The sequence below is a fragment of the Nestor notabilis genome, unplaced genomic scaffold, assembly GCF_000696875.1.
Source record: "Nestor notabilis isolate BGI_N333 unplaced genomic scaffold, ASM69687v1 scaffold3057, whole genome shotgun sequence".
Classification (NCBI taxonomy): Eukaryota; Metazoa; Chordata; class Aves; order Psittaciformes; family Psittacidae; genus Nestor; species Nestor notabilis.
This window is the reverse complement of record NW_009937684.1, coordinates 58,125-72,786: the sequence shown is the minus strand read 5'-3', so window position 1 is coordinate 72,786 and position 14,662 is coordinate 58,125. Positions and strand designations below refer to the sequence as shown.

General features: G+C 46.6%; 1 protein-coding gene across 1 annotated transcript in view; it reads left to right on the top strand.

Annotated features, from left to right (window-relative positions):
• The window catches only part of LOC104409143 (cytochrome P450 3A24-like), an 11,395-nt gene extending 1,100 nt beyond the window's left edge, over window positions 1-10,295 (top strand). Inside the window, exons 2-13 of the mRNA XM_010018937.1 lie at window positions 1-64; window positions 1,701-1,753; window positions 2,859-2,958; window positions 3,373-3,486; window positions 3,636-3,724; window positions 4,316-4,464; window positions 4,868-4,995; window positions 5,256-5,328; window positions 6,265-6,425; window positions 6,625-6,851; window positions 8,234-8,396; window positions 10,200-10,295. The exon at window positions 1-64 is cut by the window's left edge and continues 45 nt beyond it. Of these exons, the coding sequence (XP_010017239.1) occupies window positions 1-64; window positions 1,701-1,753; window positions 2,859-2,958; window positions 3,373-3,486; window positions 3,636-3,724; window positions 4,316-4,464; window positions 4,868-4,995; window positions 5,256-5,328; window positions 6,265-6,425; window positions 6,625-6,851; window positions 8,234-8,396; window positions 10,200-10,295 (1,417 nt within the window). The remainder of the gene's footprint in view (window positions 65-1,700; window positions 1,754-2,858; window positions 2,959-3,372; window positions 3,487-3,635; window positions 3,725-4,315; window positions 4,465-4,867; window positions 4,996-5,255; window positions 5,329-6,264; window positions 6,426-6,624; window positions 6,852-8,233; window positions 8,397-10,199) is intronic.
• The last annotated feature ends 4,367 nt before the right edge of the window (window positions 10,296-14,662 follow it).

The following is a 14,662-nucleotide window of genomic DNA, read 5'->3' as shown; positions in this document are numbered from 1 at the left end:
GAAGCTGGTCATCCGTGGGCCACGGCCTCTGCCATTTTTCGGAACTTTCCTGGAGTACCGGCATGTGAGTACCAGCAGCTGCTGCTCTGAAGTTGTCTTAGGTTCTTATTTGTAGCTGGTGCTGGTTTTCCCATCCTTTGGGCATCTCTTTCCTCTGCCCTTGATGCAGTTGGGTGGAAATGATGCTTTCAGGTAGGAAGCAATTTGGACACACAGAGAACACACAAATTCAGGTTGAGCTGAATGAGGTGTGCTGTGTTTTTCATCTGCTTTCTAATTTAAACCATTAGTTTCTCCCTGGATTTCTCCCTGCTCCTCAGCAGCTGAAATTCTGTTGGAAACAAAGAAAGAAAAACATTGGAGAGATGCTTAAAACTGCTAATTCCTGAGAACTGTATGTGCTTTGTGTCATCCCCATGAAGAGGCTGAATTAGCCCCAGCAATGCCCAATACAGCCACTTGCTGTTGGGCCAGCCTGAGACTAAGCCAGACAAATAGATTTCTACATAAAACTCAAATATTACCAAGTTAACAAACCTTACCAAGTAACTAGGTAGTAGCTGGTCCCAGGTAGCTGACTGCAAATGCACACCAAAATGTATTAGCTTCAATGAAAGAGGTGTTTAGGTCGTGTTTGCTGGGTTTGCAGCATGCAGGTAGTCTCTTACTAATGATTTAATGCATGGCGAATGTTGTGTCCCATAAGTTTCGTCCTTACATGTAGCATCAGTTAAAACCTTAATGGAAACAAAGCAAAACAAAAAAAAGCCATGTCCTGGGTTCAGCTACAGCAGTCATTTTTTCTCCTTCTTAGTAGCTGGTGCAGGGCTGTGGTTTTGACTTTCAGCCTGGGAACAACGCTGATAACACCGATGTTTTTAGTTGTTGCTCAGTAATGTTTACTCTGACCAAGGACTTTCTCAGTCTCATGCTCTGCCAGGGAGGAGGGGAAGCCGGGAGGAAGCAGAGCCAGGACACCTGACCCAAACTGGCCAAAGGGGTATTCCATACCACAGCACGTCATGTCCAGGATAGAAACTGGGGGGAGTTACCCGGAAGGCCCAGATCGCTGCTCGGGTCGGGCTGGGCATGGGTCGGCGGGGGGGGGGGGGGTGGGTTTTTTTGTTATTTCCCTTATCATTATTATTGGTAGCAGCAGTGGTTTGTATTATACCTTAGTTACTGGAGTGCTGTTATCTCAACCCGTGGGAGTTACATCCTCCGATTCTCCTGCCCATCGCTCTGGGAGCGGGGCAGGGAGTGAGTGAGCGACTGCGTGGTTCCAAGTTGCCAGCTGGGCTTGAACCACGACAGCCATCCTCACTCCAGGTCTGTAACTGCAGTAGAAGTTCTCATGAGAACAAGACAGTAGCAGCTCTAACTTGTTGAGCTGAAGGTGAAAGGACGCCATGGTATCTAGTTCTGCCTGCTAACTGTTCACGCTGAAACTGTGTACTCTGTTGTACCTTGTTTCATTGCAATTTTAGCTCAGGATGGCTAGTGGAAGTTAAGGGTGCTTTCCCCCACCCTGCTCTCTTTTTCCCTCCAGTCCAAATATCCCCTACATCTCTATGATGCTTAAGAGGTATCCCAAGCTCTGCCATTTACGCTGGGGCTGTGGGATGCATATGACACTGCCAGATGTGATCTGCTTTGATCACTCCTTGCTGGTAAACTGTTTCTCCTTTCTTCTTTTGTAGGGAGTCGTGGAGTTTGATCAGAAGTGCTTTGAAAAGTATGGCAAAATGTGGGGGTGAGTTTCCTTTTGCAGAAAAAACTGCCTATTTGGGGTGCTCCATGGCCCCCAAATAGAATGGAAAGCGGTACATTGCCACCATGCCTCAGCACTGTAATCCTGCAATGACAACTTGGGAAAATCCAGGTTCACCACAGGGGATGTCTCCAGCCATCGCTCCAGGGCTTCTCTCCTCCTGGGATTTCAGTAGGGTGCAGGGCTGGGATGATGGTGGCCAGTTCAGGGAGTCATTTGTTTACATAAGCTTTGAAAACACCCTCCACTGCTTGGTGTCACACTGAGCCTCATGCCTTTGAACTCCTTTCTGGCTGTCTTGAGCAGAAAGCAAGCCGCAGGCTGCCATGGTGGTTTTCATCTTCCTCTCTGCTTCTCCCAGAGCCAGGGCATGAGCTACCTTTCAACCTGCCTCCCTGCTCCCTGCACAGTGTGATGTTGTGCAGGTGCCTCTTATCCTGCTTCTATTGAGAACCTCTCAAACCGAAGCAAAACTGTTGTGCAAAAAAAGATCCTGGGAGGCTTCATGAAATCCAGTGCATTCTTTCGAAAGATTAAATGTTCTCAAGCCTCTTGAAGACAGCAGCTCCCCTCGGCTGGTGCCCAAAGCTCCCTGCCCTTTAGCCCACACCATGGCTTTTAAGTTTTTCTGACTCCGTTGTTTGAAAAATGGAGGAGACAGATGAGTTTTTCCCCTCTCGTTGCCTCCTAGGCCGGGCAGAGAAATGTCTTTACCCCGCACGTAAGCTCTTTGGTGTGGATTTATTGACTCCAGCTACCAGTTGTGGAAACAGAGCTCACATAGCCCAAGTGTTATGGCATAAGCTGCCTTTTATCTAAACCCACACTGCTTTGGCAACTCAGACGATTGCTAGAAGTGCTCATGCTGCCTGGGTTTGGCACTTTCTTTCCCTTTCTCCTGTTTTACTACATAATAAACCAATTCCAGAATCATCCCTTTGGCTGTTTTGTCAGAGGAGACTCAGCTGGCCCAAACGCTTTGGGCTGCAGCAGTTGATGTGCATGGCTCTGGCCACAGACAAAGCAGGCTGCTTATGCTCTAACTGACCGTGAGCAATGGACTGACTGTGTGCTTCTCTTGGCTTAGGATTTTTGATGGCAGGCAGCCTGTACTGGTCATTTTGGACCCCATCCTCATCAAAAACATCCTGGTGAAAGAGTGCTACACCGTTTTCACCAATCGCCGGGTAGGTATCTAGCCCCGTGCTTTGCTCTCCAGTACAGACTGCTTGCAGCAAGAAAGGAATAGTTTCTTCCTGGTTTCTGTTCTCTGAGCCCTTCAGCAAGTGGCTGCTCTCTGTTGTGCCCCGGTTTATTGATGGTACCAGCAACAAAACTCTGCTTGGAAGGTGCAGAGACTGTTCTGGCTGGGACACTGGGACATAAGCCTGGATGTACCTTAGGGCTGATGTCATTTATGACTCTTACACTTTTGCTTATGTTTGCTGGTTGAGGTAGAGCTGATGTGACTTCAGGGGCCAAGTCAAAACTCTGTAGTGGGTCTTTTTGTTTGCATTTCTATGATGTGGAAGAGGGCTGGAAACCTTCACCCATCCCCTGTGAAACCATGTCCCTTTTGCTGTAACATTTTGCCTGTGCAGAACTTAGGTTTGAATGGGATCCTGGAGTCAGCCATCACTGTGGCTGAAGATGAGAAGTGGAAAAGGATTCGTACTGTGCTGTCTCCAGCCTTCACCAGTGGGAAGCTGAAGGAGGTAAAGCAGAAGCCACTGGTACTTTGCATCAATAGCTGGATTGGGCCATTTCTGAGTACAGACCTTCTCCTCAAACAGGGGAACTGCCCAGCCTTGTTTGGTGGAGGTGAAAGAGCCAACAGTGCCTTCTGCTTTGGTTTGCATTTCAGGTGTTCCCTATCATTATTCACTACGGTGAAAAACTAGTGAAAAACGTTGAGAAGAAAGTGGCTAATGATGAGTTCATGACCGTAAAGGAGTGAGTAACTGTGTGGGGCTGGCAGGAAAGAGTTTGTATTCAGTGTGGGGAAGGAGCCATCTTGGAGAGCCTTTTCCACGCTGCAGCATAGATCCCTTGTGAACTATGAAGACAAACTCCATCGTGGTCATGGGCATGGTATGTTCCTCAGCAGGGGGCTTGCTCTGCTCAAATGGGGTAGCTGTGCTCTGTTCCCCATTTCATTTTACTGGGCATGCATTCTGAAGAAGGGGCAGCACTGGTTTCAGAAGCTCTGCAAGATGTGGTAGTTTTGGATGTCATTTTTGCCATCTCTTTTACAGCTGTAAATAACACCACAGTCTTTGTTACCCTAGATTGCAGTTCAGTGCTTTCCAACTGCAGCCTAGGGTTTTGATGCTGGATAAAATTGGGGAGTGAATGCAACTGGGGAAACTGGGGAAAACATAGTGATGGTTACTGCCAAGTCAGGGCAGGACCTACTATGTTAGGACTCTGCACCGAGTCCTTGACTAAAAGACATACCCTCTCTCAAGGATTGTTCCTAGATGGGCTCTTATTCACTACTCTGGTTGGATACATCCCATTTACTCTCTCTTCTTCTCTACCTAGCATTTTTGGAGCCTACAGCATGGATGTGGTGGCCAGCACCTCTTTCAGTGTGAAGATTGACTGCATGGGCAACCCCAGTGACCCCTTTGTCACCAACATGAAGAAGTTTCTCAAATTCAGTTTCCTGAACCCCGTGCTCATATTATTAGGTATGACACACTTCATCTCATACAGCCCTGAACTGATGTTGGAGGTGGTGACCACCTGCATTGCTTGGTAGTAGCCTTGAGGCCTCTCTTGCCATATGGTTGATGCTCAGCACTTTGCAGGATTAGAGTCACCCTAGCAGAGCTGCAAATGTATTTCCCCAGGGAAACCACAGCCAAGGTTAGTATAGCCCCTGTGGGTCTTAGCAGCATCCTCCTTCAAGCAGAGACCCTGTTTACAAGGACATGATGGAGAGCTGCTCTGGCACAGAAAGCTGAAGGCAACAAAAAGAATTTGGGGGTCAGGGTCCAAATTTACATCTCTCCTTTCTATGTTTTGTGCCACTTTTGAGTTTCTTTGGCCCCCTTTTGGGCTAAAATACATTGTTCTTTTCTTTGCTTTTAGCGTTGTTCCCCTTTGTTATCCCAGTGCTGAAAAAGATGAATGTGAGTCTGTTACCCTCAAAGGTCATGGACTTCTTCATGAACATCTTCATCAAAATGAAGAAGGAACGGGAAAAGGGCAGCAGCATGGTGAGTCCAGCCCTGGTGGCCTCTCCTCTTCACTGTGCTGTCCTTCTGAGTGCAGGAGGGACCTGGTGGCATCCTCTGGGCTTCCACACGGGGAGAGTGTCTGTCTCCGTAGAGGGTCTCCAGTGTGAACATCAACACTCACTGAAGCTGTGAGCCTGCCCCTGAGGCTGTGAATGGAGCAGGTCTCAGCAAGGAGCTTGTGCTGGACAAAGGTTGCCTTCTCCTCACCACATGTTCTCTGACTGCCTGTTTCTCCCCAGGGCCGGGTTGATTTCCTGCAACTCATGGTTGACTCACAGAGCTCCAAGTCCACTGAGACCAGCTCCTACAAATGTATGCATTGAGATCTGTCCTCTCAGCAGAAAGCGTGGCAGTTCCTTGTATGGTTAGAGGAAGGAAGCAGGAGAGGGTTTTAGTCATTAATCCTACAGGAGAGTCAAGGTCTCAGTAATGGGGCTGTAATGATGCTTATCATATCAACTCTATTTTATTATATTGCATTTCCTGGGATAAATCCTGAGGTCTGTTTGTACAACAAAGAGCAAACAGAGTGAATATCTCCTTACTCCCGTTTCTTATTTTGTCTTCTCAAGGCCAGCGCCGTTGGCTGTATTTCATAAAGCACACAGAACACGTGTGCTGTGTGTACCTTCATCTGTGAGCTCTTCCCTGTCTCTCATCCTGCCTAAACTGTTAGATTTAGAAAATAATGGCTCAGCCAAGGCATTGTCCCTGCCCATCAATCTCAGTCAAGGCAGGCTGCCTGTAAACTTCGAGGTGCCAGGGCAGGATATTTGTATGACATCCTGCACTACAGGCTGCATGCTGGCAGCTCTTGGACACTACTGCAGTGCCAGTGTTAAAACCTGCATTGTCCTAACTGCCACTGCCACATTATGCTCAGGGCTACTAATCCCTCAGCAGCACAAAGCTCACCTCATGGTTCAGAGGAACTGCTGGACATCTCTTCACCTCTAACTTTCCCTGGAATTTGTCCCAGAAGATAGCAGAGACTTTCAGAGACTTCTCAGGCTGCACATACCTTGATTCTGTTCTTAAAGAGAGCAACTTAACACTGCTGATCTTGACAGCAGTTTTCTGGCTGTACAACAGATCCACCCCTTTGTGGTACCAGAAGGTTAGCTGGATGTTTCCTTTACCAACTGTTAAGTAGATATGAATAGCATTACTTAGATTGACAAGTGGGATCCTGAATTCCCAAAACTGTCGTTTTCAGCTTCTTGCATGTGCTTTTATGCATCTTTTCAGCATTAAGTGATGAGGAGATTCTGGCCCAGGCTCTTGTCTTTGTCTTTGCTGGCTATGAGACCACCAGCTCCACCCTCAGCTATTTATCATACAACCTGGCCACCCACCCTGACGTGCAGCAGCGACTTCAGGATGAGATCGATGCATACCTGCCCAACAAGGTAAAGGAGGGTGGGAAGATGCTGAGGTTGTTCCCAACTGTATGTGCCAGAAGGCAGGCTGGAAATAAGACAGTGAAGGACGTGCTGGCACTGAGGTTTCCCCTCCTCTGCTCTCTAATGTGTGAAGGGGAAGCATCACAGGGCTGTTGAGTGGGGACTGAAGTCCCATGTTCCTAACCATCCTGATTCCTCTCCCCAGGCTACTCCCACATACAGTGCCATCACACAGATGGAATACCTCGATATGGTGGTGAATGAATCCCTCAGGCTCTTCCCCCCTGCAGGCCGGCTTGATAGGGTCTGCAAGAAGACTGTGGAGCTCAATGGTGTGACTATTCCAAAGGGCATGGTGGTCATGATCCCAGCCTATGTGCTGCATCGTGACCCAGCATACTGGCCAGAGCCAGAGGAGTTCAGGCCTGAGAGGTGAGGGCCAGGCAGGGGGAATGCTGCACATTCAACCTCAGCCCTGGGAGTGGAAATGGCAGCAAAAATGGGGAATGCATGATTATAACATTTAAATTAGGCATTTATCATTGTCTGACATCTAGTCCTAGCATTACCATGAGGGGAGTTTTATGATCTACATCCATAAACTGTGCATGGAATTTAATTAACTGCATTGAAGGGAGCAACAGTGAGAGCAGCTCCCAGCAGCTGTAACACTGAGGGGTTTATGGCCAGATATTATAAGAAGAGCCATTGGGTGACTGGCATGATGCCATGCAAATCAGCAGTGGAAGGGCAAAGATGGGTAGGAAATAAAACTTAATTTTTCAACTCAAGTCATGAAACAATTCTTGCTTAGGAGTCTCTGTCAGAGCCTGTGAAATGATGCAATAGCCTAAGGCAACCTGGTGGCGACAAAGATGTTGAGGGCTGGTCCAGAGAGCACAGGACCAGATCTGTGCCTTTGCACTAGCAGTTGAAATACCCCTGGAAGCTAAACCCAGTGTGGGGATGTGGTGATCTTTGGGACAAAACATAGCAGCAGTATCAGGCAGAAGATAGGGAGGGAGATGGATGCTGCTGAAATCACCTATGTTCACCTTGTGTTGAATGCAGAAGGAACTACCCAAATGGGAGTACTCTGGCCATGGGCAGGTTACTGGGCATGGGTAGCTGGGCAAGAGCTCTTTAGGGATCACTTGTCTTGCTGGGAGTTCATCAGAGGGATATGCCAGTGTCTCAGTAGTGAGATACTTCACTGCTGACTTAGCATGGCTGAGGTTTGTACCTGGACCCCGTGGACTGGGAATGAAAAGCTTTCTGACATGAAAAATAACTGATCACTAAGAAGTATTACTGAAAATGCTCAGTGGCAAATTTCTCTGTGAAGCTGATTGTTCTTCCCTGCTTTTCCATGATGAGGAAAGGACTGGCTGGCACGTCTCAAAAGCAACCCTGCCTTTAGTCACGCAGGGGGAGAACATCTTTGTATTCACTCAGTGCTTTGATGTAAAGGGAAGACGTGAAGCTGTAGACCTGTGAGGTTTAGGGTTTGAAATCTGGGTTCAGTTTTGGAGTTGAGAGGGAGTTCTGAGAAAAGAGTAGTTATGAAACCCATTAGCATATTCCATGTATTCCCTCTTCACCTGATGCACCTGGAGATGCACAACTAGCTCCAAGCAGCAGGATCAAAGCAGAGGCATAAGGTATCTACTGAGACAGAAATAAGGGACCTAGCTGGATTCTTCTAATATGCACAGAAACACAAAAAGCTTTTGCCTTCCCAGACCCTTCATCACTTCAGAATTGAAACCTTACACAACCACAGCTCTAACTTTTCTTTTTGTTGTTGTAATCAGGTTCAGTAAAGAGAGCAGAGAGTCTTTTGACCCCTACACCTTCCTGCCATTTGGGGCTGGCCCCAGGAACTGCATAGGAATGAGGTTTGCTCTCCTCATCGTGAAAGTGGCCGTGGTCACCCTATTGCAAAACTTCTCATTCAGAACCTGCAAAGACACGCCGGTGAGGATACGGGATGATGTGTTTCATTGTCTGCCCTTTAGTCCCACTGAGATGGTCCTGTACAGTCTCTTTTGCCTGTGTCTCATGCACATTAAATCCCTCTCTTCCGCCAGGAGTTCAGAGGCTGCTAGCTTCAGAACCACTGAACCTTGTCTGCAGACTTGGGTTTTACTACTTCACGCAGAGATCAGGGAGGAAGATTTCACTGTGGATTAGAGAGGCATATGGGAATAACTGCATTTAAATCTCCTCAGTTAATTTAAATGGTTCACCTCGAGTTACTGATACATTTTTTTAAGCCTTTACAGGAGCAAATTTAATGTTGGTGGAATACGTCAGGCTGAAATCCCTGAAGTCCTTTGCCTCTCTTTGGGTGCACTTAAGTTGTGGGGTTCTCGCTCCCCAGTGGTGCACTGCCAGTCTGCCTTGACCTGGCTTAGGAAGACCCTGCTCCAGAGAGCAGAAAGGGAGTATCTTCCTGATACAATGGCATCTCCCTGTGACTTAGAGACAGGTAGCTCTATATTTGGTGTTAGTTTCCAGCCCCATCCTGGCTTTCTGCACTGGCTGCTCCAAAAGGCTGTGCCATTAATACATTTCATTCGCGGGGCAAGCTTGGGAAATCAGAGCAGAGAGGACAGCAAGTGTATTCAAAGGACATTTGTTGTAAGAAACAGAAAAATCCTCATTAAATTATTGCTTGGCACGGGTGCTCAGCTGGAATATCTGCACATTCAGATTGCAACTCAACTAGTAACCTGGAGGTGAAAGACTGTAATAGTCCATTAACAATGCAGTGACCTATTCACCCTCCCCCAAGTCTAATGACGTTTTTCTAGTCCTCTGCAATCCATAAAATTGATTCTTTTTATAACTGCCTTTAATTAAAAGGAGACAAGTTAAATATGTATTGTATTATTGGTGCCCATAGGTTTATGGGTGCTCTTTCAGCCCTTTTCTCTACAGAAGATGTCATGTACATCAGATCAGAGTGGGAGGGAGAAATTCATGCTGAAGCATGCCTTTGGAATATATATACATATATATGGAAGCTGCAGCCTCCCCTCACTCCCCATTTATGGCACATTGAGCTCTGACCCACATTACTTAAATTTCCTGAAACAAAGCTTACTGGGATATGGGGATTTTAACGTAGCTTGTCAGGTCGGGGGTGTATTACCCTTGTCTTGATGGAGAGAAGAAGAGCTGGGATTGAATTGATGAAGGACACTTGGTAAAACGCTCTTACTTCCCCTGCAAGACGACTCCCTTGAACACCCACTTTCAATGTTCCTTTTACTGTGATTTCCAGCCTATCCCATGGAAGCCCATTGCTTTTTCTTTGGTGCTCAGCCTGAGCAGCAATCTTAGTTTCATTCTTTCTGGAGAGCTTATTGCTCCTCTAACTCCCATTATGATCTAGCTCCCCTTAGCACTGACACACTTCAGCATTAACCATGGCACTGTGTGTCCTTCCTCAGCTGCAGCTCCCCAGATGGATTTTGGCTGGGTTTCCCTCCACGTGCAGCCTGTTGATCAGTGCACCAAGCTCTTAGGACCATGCCATGTTAAAGCCAGAATTCACTAAGCAGTTTACCCAAGAGCTGAGGGTTATTAAACCCCAGGTCATGGCTGTTTTGTGTGGGCAATAACAGTCCTACTTGTAAGTACATCTATAAGTTAGGAAATGCATTGAAAACAAGAGGTGGCTGGGATGTATATGGGCTGAAAGGCTCCTGTCACTGTTGTGACTGTCCTTTTTCCCAGCTTACATGGCTATTCTGTTTTTATCTCTTGCTCAAGATCCCACTGGTTCTGGACACGAAACGTTTCATGCAGCCAAAGAAGCCCATCATTCTGAAGATGGTCCCCAGAGCACATGCTGATGTGGAGGAGTGAAGGAAGCAGGAGCAGATCAGAGACTCTTGTTTGATGGTGCCTCCTCTAATTCTTGAGATGAGCCCCAAATTGATGTGTGGGCTGTAAAAGAGTCAGTGGTGTAACCCCCCATTTCACTGCAGGGCATTAGGGGTTTGGCTCAGCATAATTACATGAGCATTATTCTAATGAATATAAGCCCCCGATCCTGCTGTCCCTGATCACAATAGGCATTTTGCAAGACCATTTGCACTCAAGTTATTTGGGCATATTTTTTTCTCTCCCTCTGAAGAGGCACTTTTCTAAGCAATTTGATTCCAGACACTGTCAGTCTCTTCTGGCAGTGTAATTTAAATCAAGATAGGGAGAGCAAATTGCACATAGTTAAGTAATGCTGCCATTGCTCCTGTTCCTGCTGCCTGCTGGGTGACTCTGTATGTCTTCTGGTTTTATTCTCTTGGGAACGCAGAGTTGTCCAGGGCTATTTCCTCAGCTGTGTGCTATGACCCTGACAAGTGTTAAAATGGTCACGTCCTTGCAGGAATGAACACCCGCAGCAAATTTTCTGATGCTGATTTATTTAGATTTTCTTGTGATTTTAGATGGCTTTTGCATGATTCAGAGCACAGATGAGGAGCCGAGTGACAAGCAGTTACTCCCAATGACTGGAGATTTGCAGAGTGGGAGAGAAGTGCCCCACATGTGTTTCCTGATTGTTTGCTTATTTTACCACGGGCATGCAGCCATCTCCCTTAGAAGGATTTGTCAACACAGGCACCATCTATACTGCTGGGTAACACCTTTTAGTCTCTGATTTATATTAGGCTATTGTAAGACCAACTTAACTGAATTAATAATGATGCAAGGTGCAGCATTGAGAGCCTTCGGATGCCCTGGAGAACTCCAGTCTGGAAGAAACTTGTTGCCTTTGGCTATTGAGACCTGGAAATTCTTGCTTGACTTCATAATTTTTATAGATTCTAGAAGACCTCTATGCCCACATTTCATCTTATTCCTCCAGAAACTGCTAGTGGAGGCCTATCTGCAATAAAGAGCTCGCTTAGTTCTTCTGTAACCAACTGATGCCAGTCTCTGCTTCTGCTCTTTCACCCATACACAAATGAATCTATCTGTAGGTCTCATAAGCAAGCCATTGGCCAGACAACAGTGTGGCCCCACCACCTCTCCCAGCTGGGCCTCTTCACTTTTTAGGTGGGATCCTCAAAGGATCCTCAAAATCAGTGCCACAGAGTGGAGATGGAAGTTCTCTTTTGCAGTTCATTCTTCCACTGTCACCCTGTAGCATCACAAGTCGCTGAGTGCATGGTCTTGCCAGTCTCAGCCAGGCATGTGTCTGAAGATACAGAGTTTAAGATACAACAGTCCAAAATAAATGGCAGAGCAGAGTCATCAATAGTGTGAAGTGGTTCTATTGCAAAATTGGGCTTAGGAACTTTATTCACTACTTAGCGGTTTTTATATTTCTTTTTTATTATTTTATAGATAGAAAGATTATACATATATTATTACATGTTCTTTTTATATGTCCTTTCTATATTTTTTAGGAATTCAGTAGAAAACTGCAAAGAGACATAACAACCTTTCTGCAGCAGATTGAATTCCCCAGGGAAAGACACCCTTGACGGAAGTGCAGGGGAAGAGTGAGGCTGCTTCCCTAGAGAGTCACTGAGGAGCCGGGTGAGAGGGTTAGGAAATTCCCAGCAGCTCAGGCAGCCACAGCTTCCCCTTCTGCCTTCCTAACCTGCTGCAGTGCAGCTCCCTTCTGCCCCCGATGTATAAAAGTGACAATTCATCTTCATGTTCAGCTGTTACTGTCCCCTCTCTAAAGCCAGGGCACTGTGTTTGACTGTGATGACACATCTCAGGGGAGAGCAGCAATATATAGAAGCAGTCAGACCTCTGGAGAACAAACAGCCACAAAGTGCCTGCGCTGTCACAGCAGCTCATGGAAAAGGGCATGGAAAATCCTCAGGTCTCTGCCTTGAGAGGTGACCGAGGAGATGAGGCTGATCAAGTCACACACAGTGTCACAGGTCAGGGATGAATTAAGAACCTTGCTGGAGCAAAGGCCATAGCTTGCCCCATGACAGCAAGGGAACCATTTTGCCTTCTCACTCCACGCCTGTGCTGGAATTAATCACTTGCACACAAATGTCAACATTACGGAAAATATCCTTCAGGATAATCTCTCTCACAAAGCTGGTTAATGTTTCAGTAATATATAGTTCACTTGCAGGTGTCAGAGGATTTCAGCCTGTCTCGTCTCTGTTCAAAAGCATCTTCATCTGTTGGCACGCCACCCCGATGAAGCTAGTGGTGAACACACAGCACTGCTTTATCTCCCAGCACCTGCACAGGACTCTGGCAAGGGGCGGAACAGGGTAGAGGTGTGCCAAATCTCATAGTCATTTTGCTGAATTTGGTTGTGCTTAGGAGCAGAAGGTACACACCTTCCTCAGTTCCAACTTGTCTTAGTAGAGGGAGGTTTGCCATCAGGTTTTGGCTTTGTGGAGTGGTTGGGTTGGACCTTGCAATGGGGAATCACTCAGATGCTGTGGGTCTTCCAGCAAACAAAGTACATGGGACAGTTTCTTGGCTTTATTCTAGACTGAGCAGCTATTTGGAGGATGTTCTGTGTCAACCCTTTCTGGTCTGATTTCCAGAGCATGAGCCACTGCTCTGTAGCCAGAAGGAAATAAAGCTGTGCTGTTCAACAGCCATATACCTCAGGTTACCTGGATATAATTTATTTTTTTATTCTTATTTACAGTTAGTCAATAGTGAGCTTTGCTGTGTGTCCACTTTGTGCCATGCTTTGTCCACTTTATGCCGTGCTTTGATTCAGATCACAGCAAGGTCATGAAGTGAGCAAGATACTTGGAGCCTTCCTGAGCCTGACGCAGGCTTGCATAGAGGTTGTCCACATTATTGCTGCTGGTGCTGTACTGGACGTGCTGCTGAAGAGAAGGAGGCCTCCAGACAGCCTTATTGAATGCTCGATTCAGTTAATATTGATGGAATAATCAGCCCACAGAGTCTGCCCAAAGGTCAGAAAGCGATGATTTTTTTCCTGCGGCAGCTTTGATCCTGAGCTCTTGTTTTAGCATGAAGATTGCAAGCAAAAGCACTTCAGCAGGTAGGTTATAAAAGTGTTATGACTGCGGGTATTAAGCTGACAGGCTAATGTAACAAGTGCATAACAAAGTCTCCTAAAATAGAGAGGTAAATCCTTTGCAGCGCTTATTTCTTGGACAACTCAAAAACGAGCTGGTTATGGACACAGTGCAGGCTCAGTTGGTGTCCTACAAGGCAAGATGCAGAAAAGCCTTGAAGAGAAGCCCACCATTGTGGAGGAGGATGCTAGGAGAAGGGGATGCTGGACCATGGGACAGGACCAGGTGGGGAGAACCCCTTTTTCTCACTCCATTCCATTCCAAACCCCCAAATTTCATCCCTTCCCAGCTTCTCCTCAGCTGTCTGTCACACAGAGATGTCGCTATGGATCCTCAGTCAGATGGATAATCTTCAGAGTTAAAGGACACAACAACACGAGGACCCATCTTTACCCTTGCAGTCACTCAGGCACATGTACACTATGAGCTGGACATGCGACACACCATGGCCTGAATTTGCAGGAACACTTTGATCTTTCATTCTAAAGCCCAGTGATTCAATCCCCCATAGAGCTAAGGTAAACGGCTGTGATGCTACTCCGTAAGATTCAAGGTTTCAAGTCAAACAGCAGTCATTTAACCACACTTTTAAAGTTCATATCATTTGAATGTCATATGTCAAACTGATGCTACTTCCACTGAAGGCAAATAGATGTTTATTCCCCTCACAGCTGGCCAGCAGTCTGACATTCATTACTGAAGCCTTGCAGCTGCCAGGGATTGAAGCTACCTGTAGGAGTGCATCTATCAAAGCTTTCCACCTCTTAAGGGTTATTCCCTGTAATATCAGCTCATATGTTTTAGTTCAGGCTCGTTTTACAGCTGCTGTGGGTCTGCAGTTGTTTGTTTCCTGTGTCTTGACAAGGTCAGGTATTGTTTTTTGCCCATTCCCTCCAAAATTATGTCATTACTTCATTTTTCATGGCTTCACCTGAGTTCAGACTCACAGCCCCTGACGTTTATGATGTGAATGTTCCTCTGCTTGGTCTTATGGCTATAGGCAGTGTTGAGCCCACAGGACCACGGTGCTGGTGGCCCAGCAGCTCCAGACCTCCTCGGGGCCAGCACTGCAAATTCTGGTTCTGGGGAGTAAATTCCTGCATTAAATAACTTACATTTTGTAGCTTTTGGGCATTAAATTGTTCAATTGGCTGCAGAGGAGTTTATAGGATTAAAAAAAGACAACAGAGATGA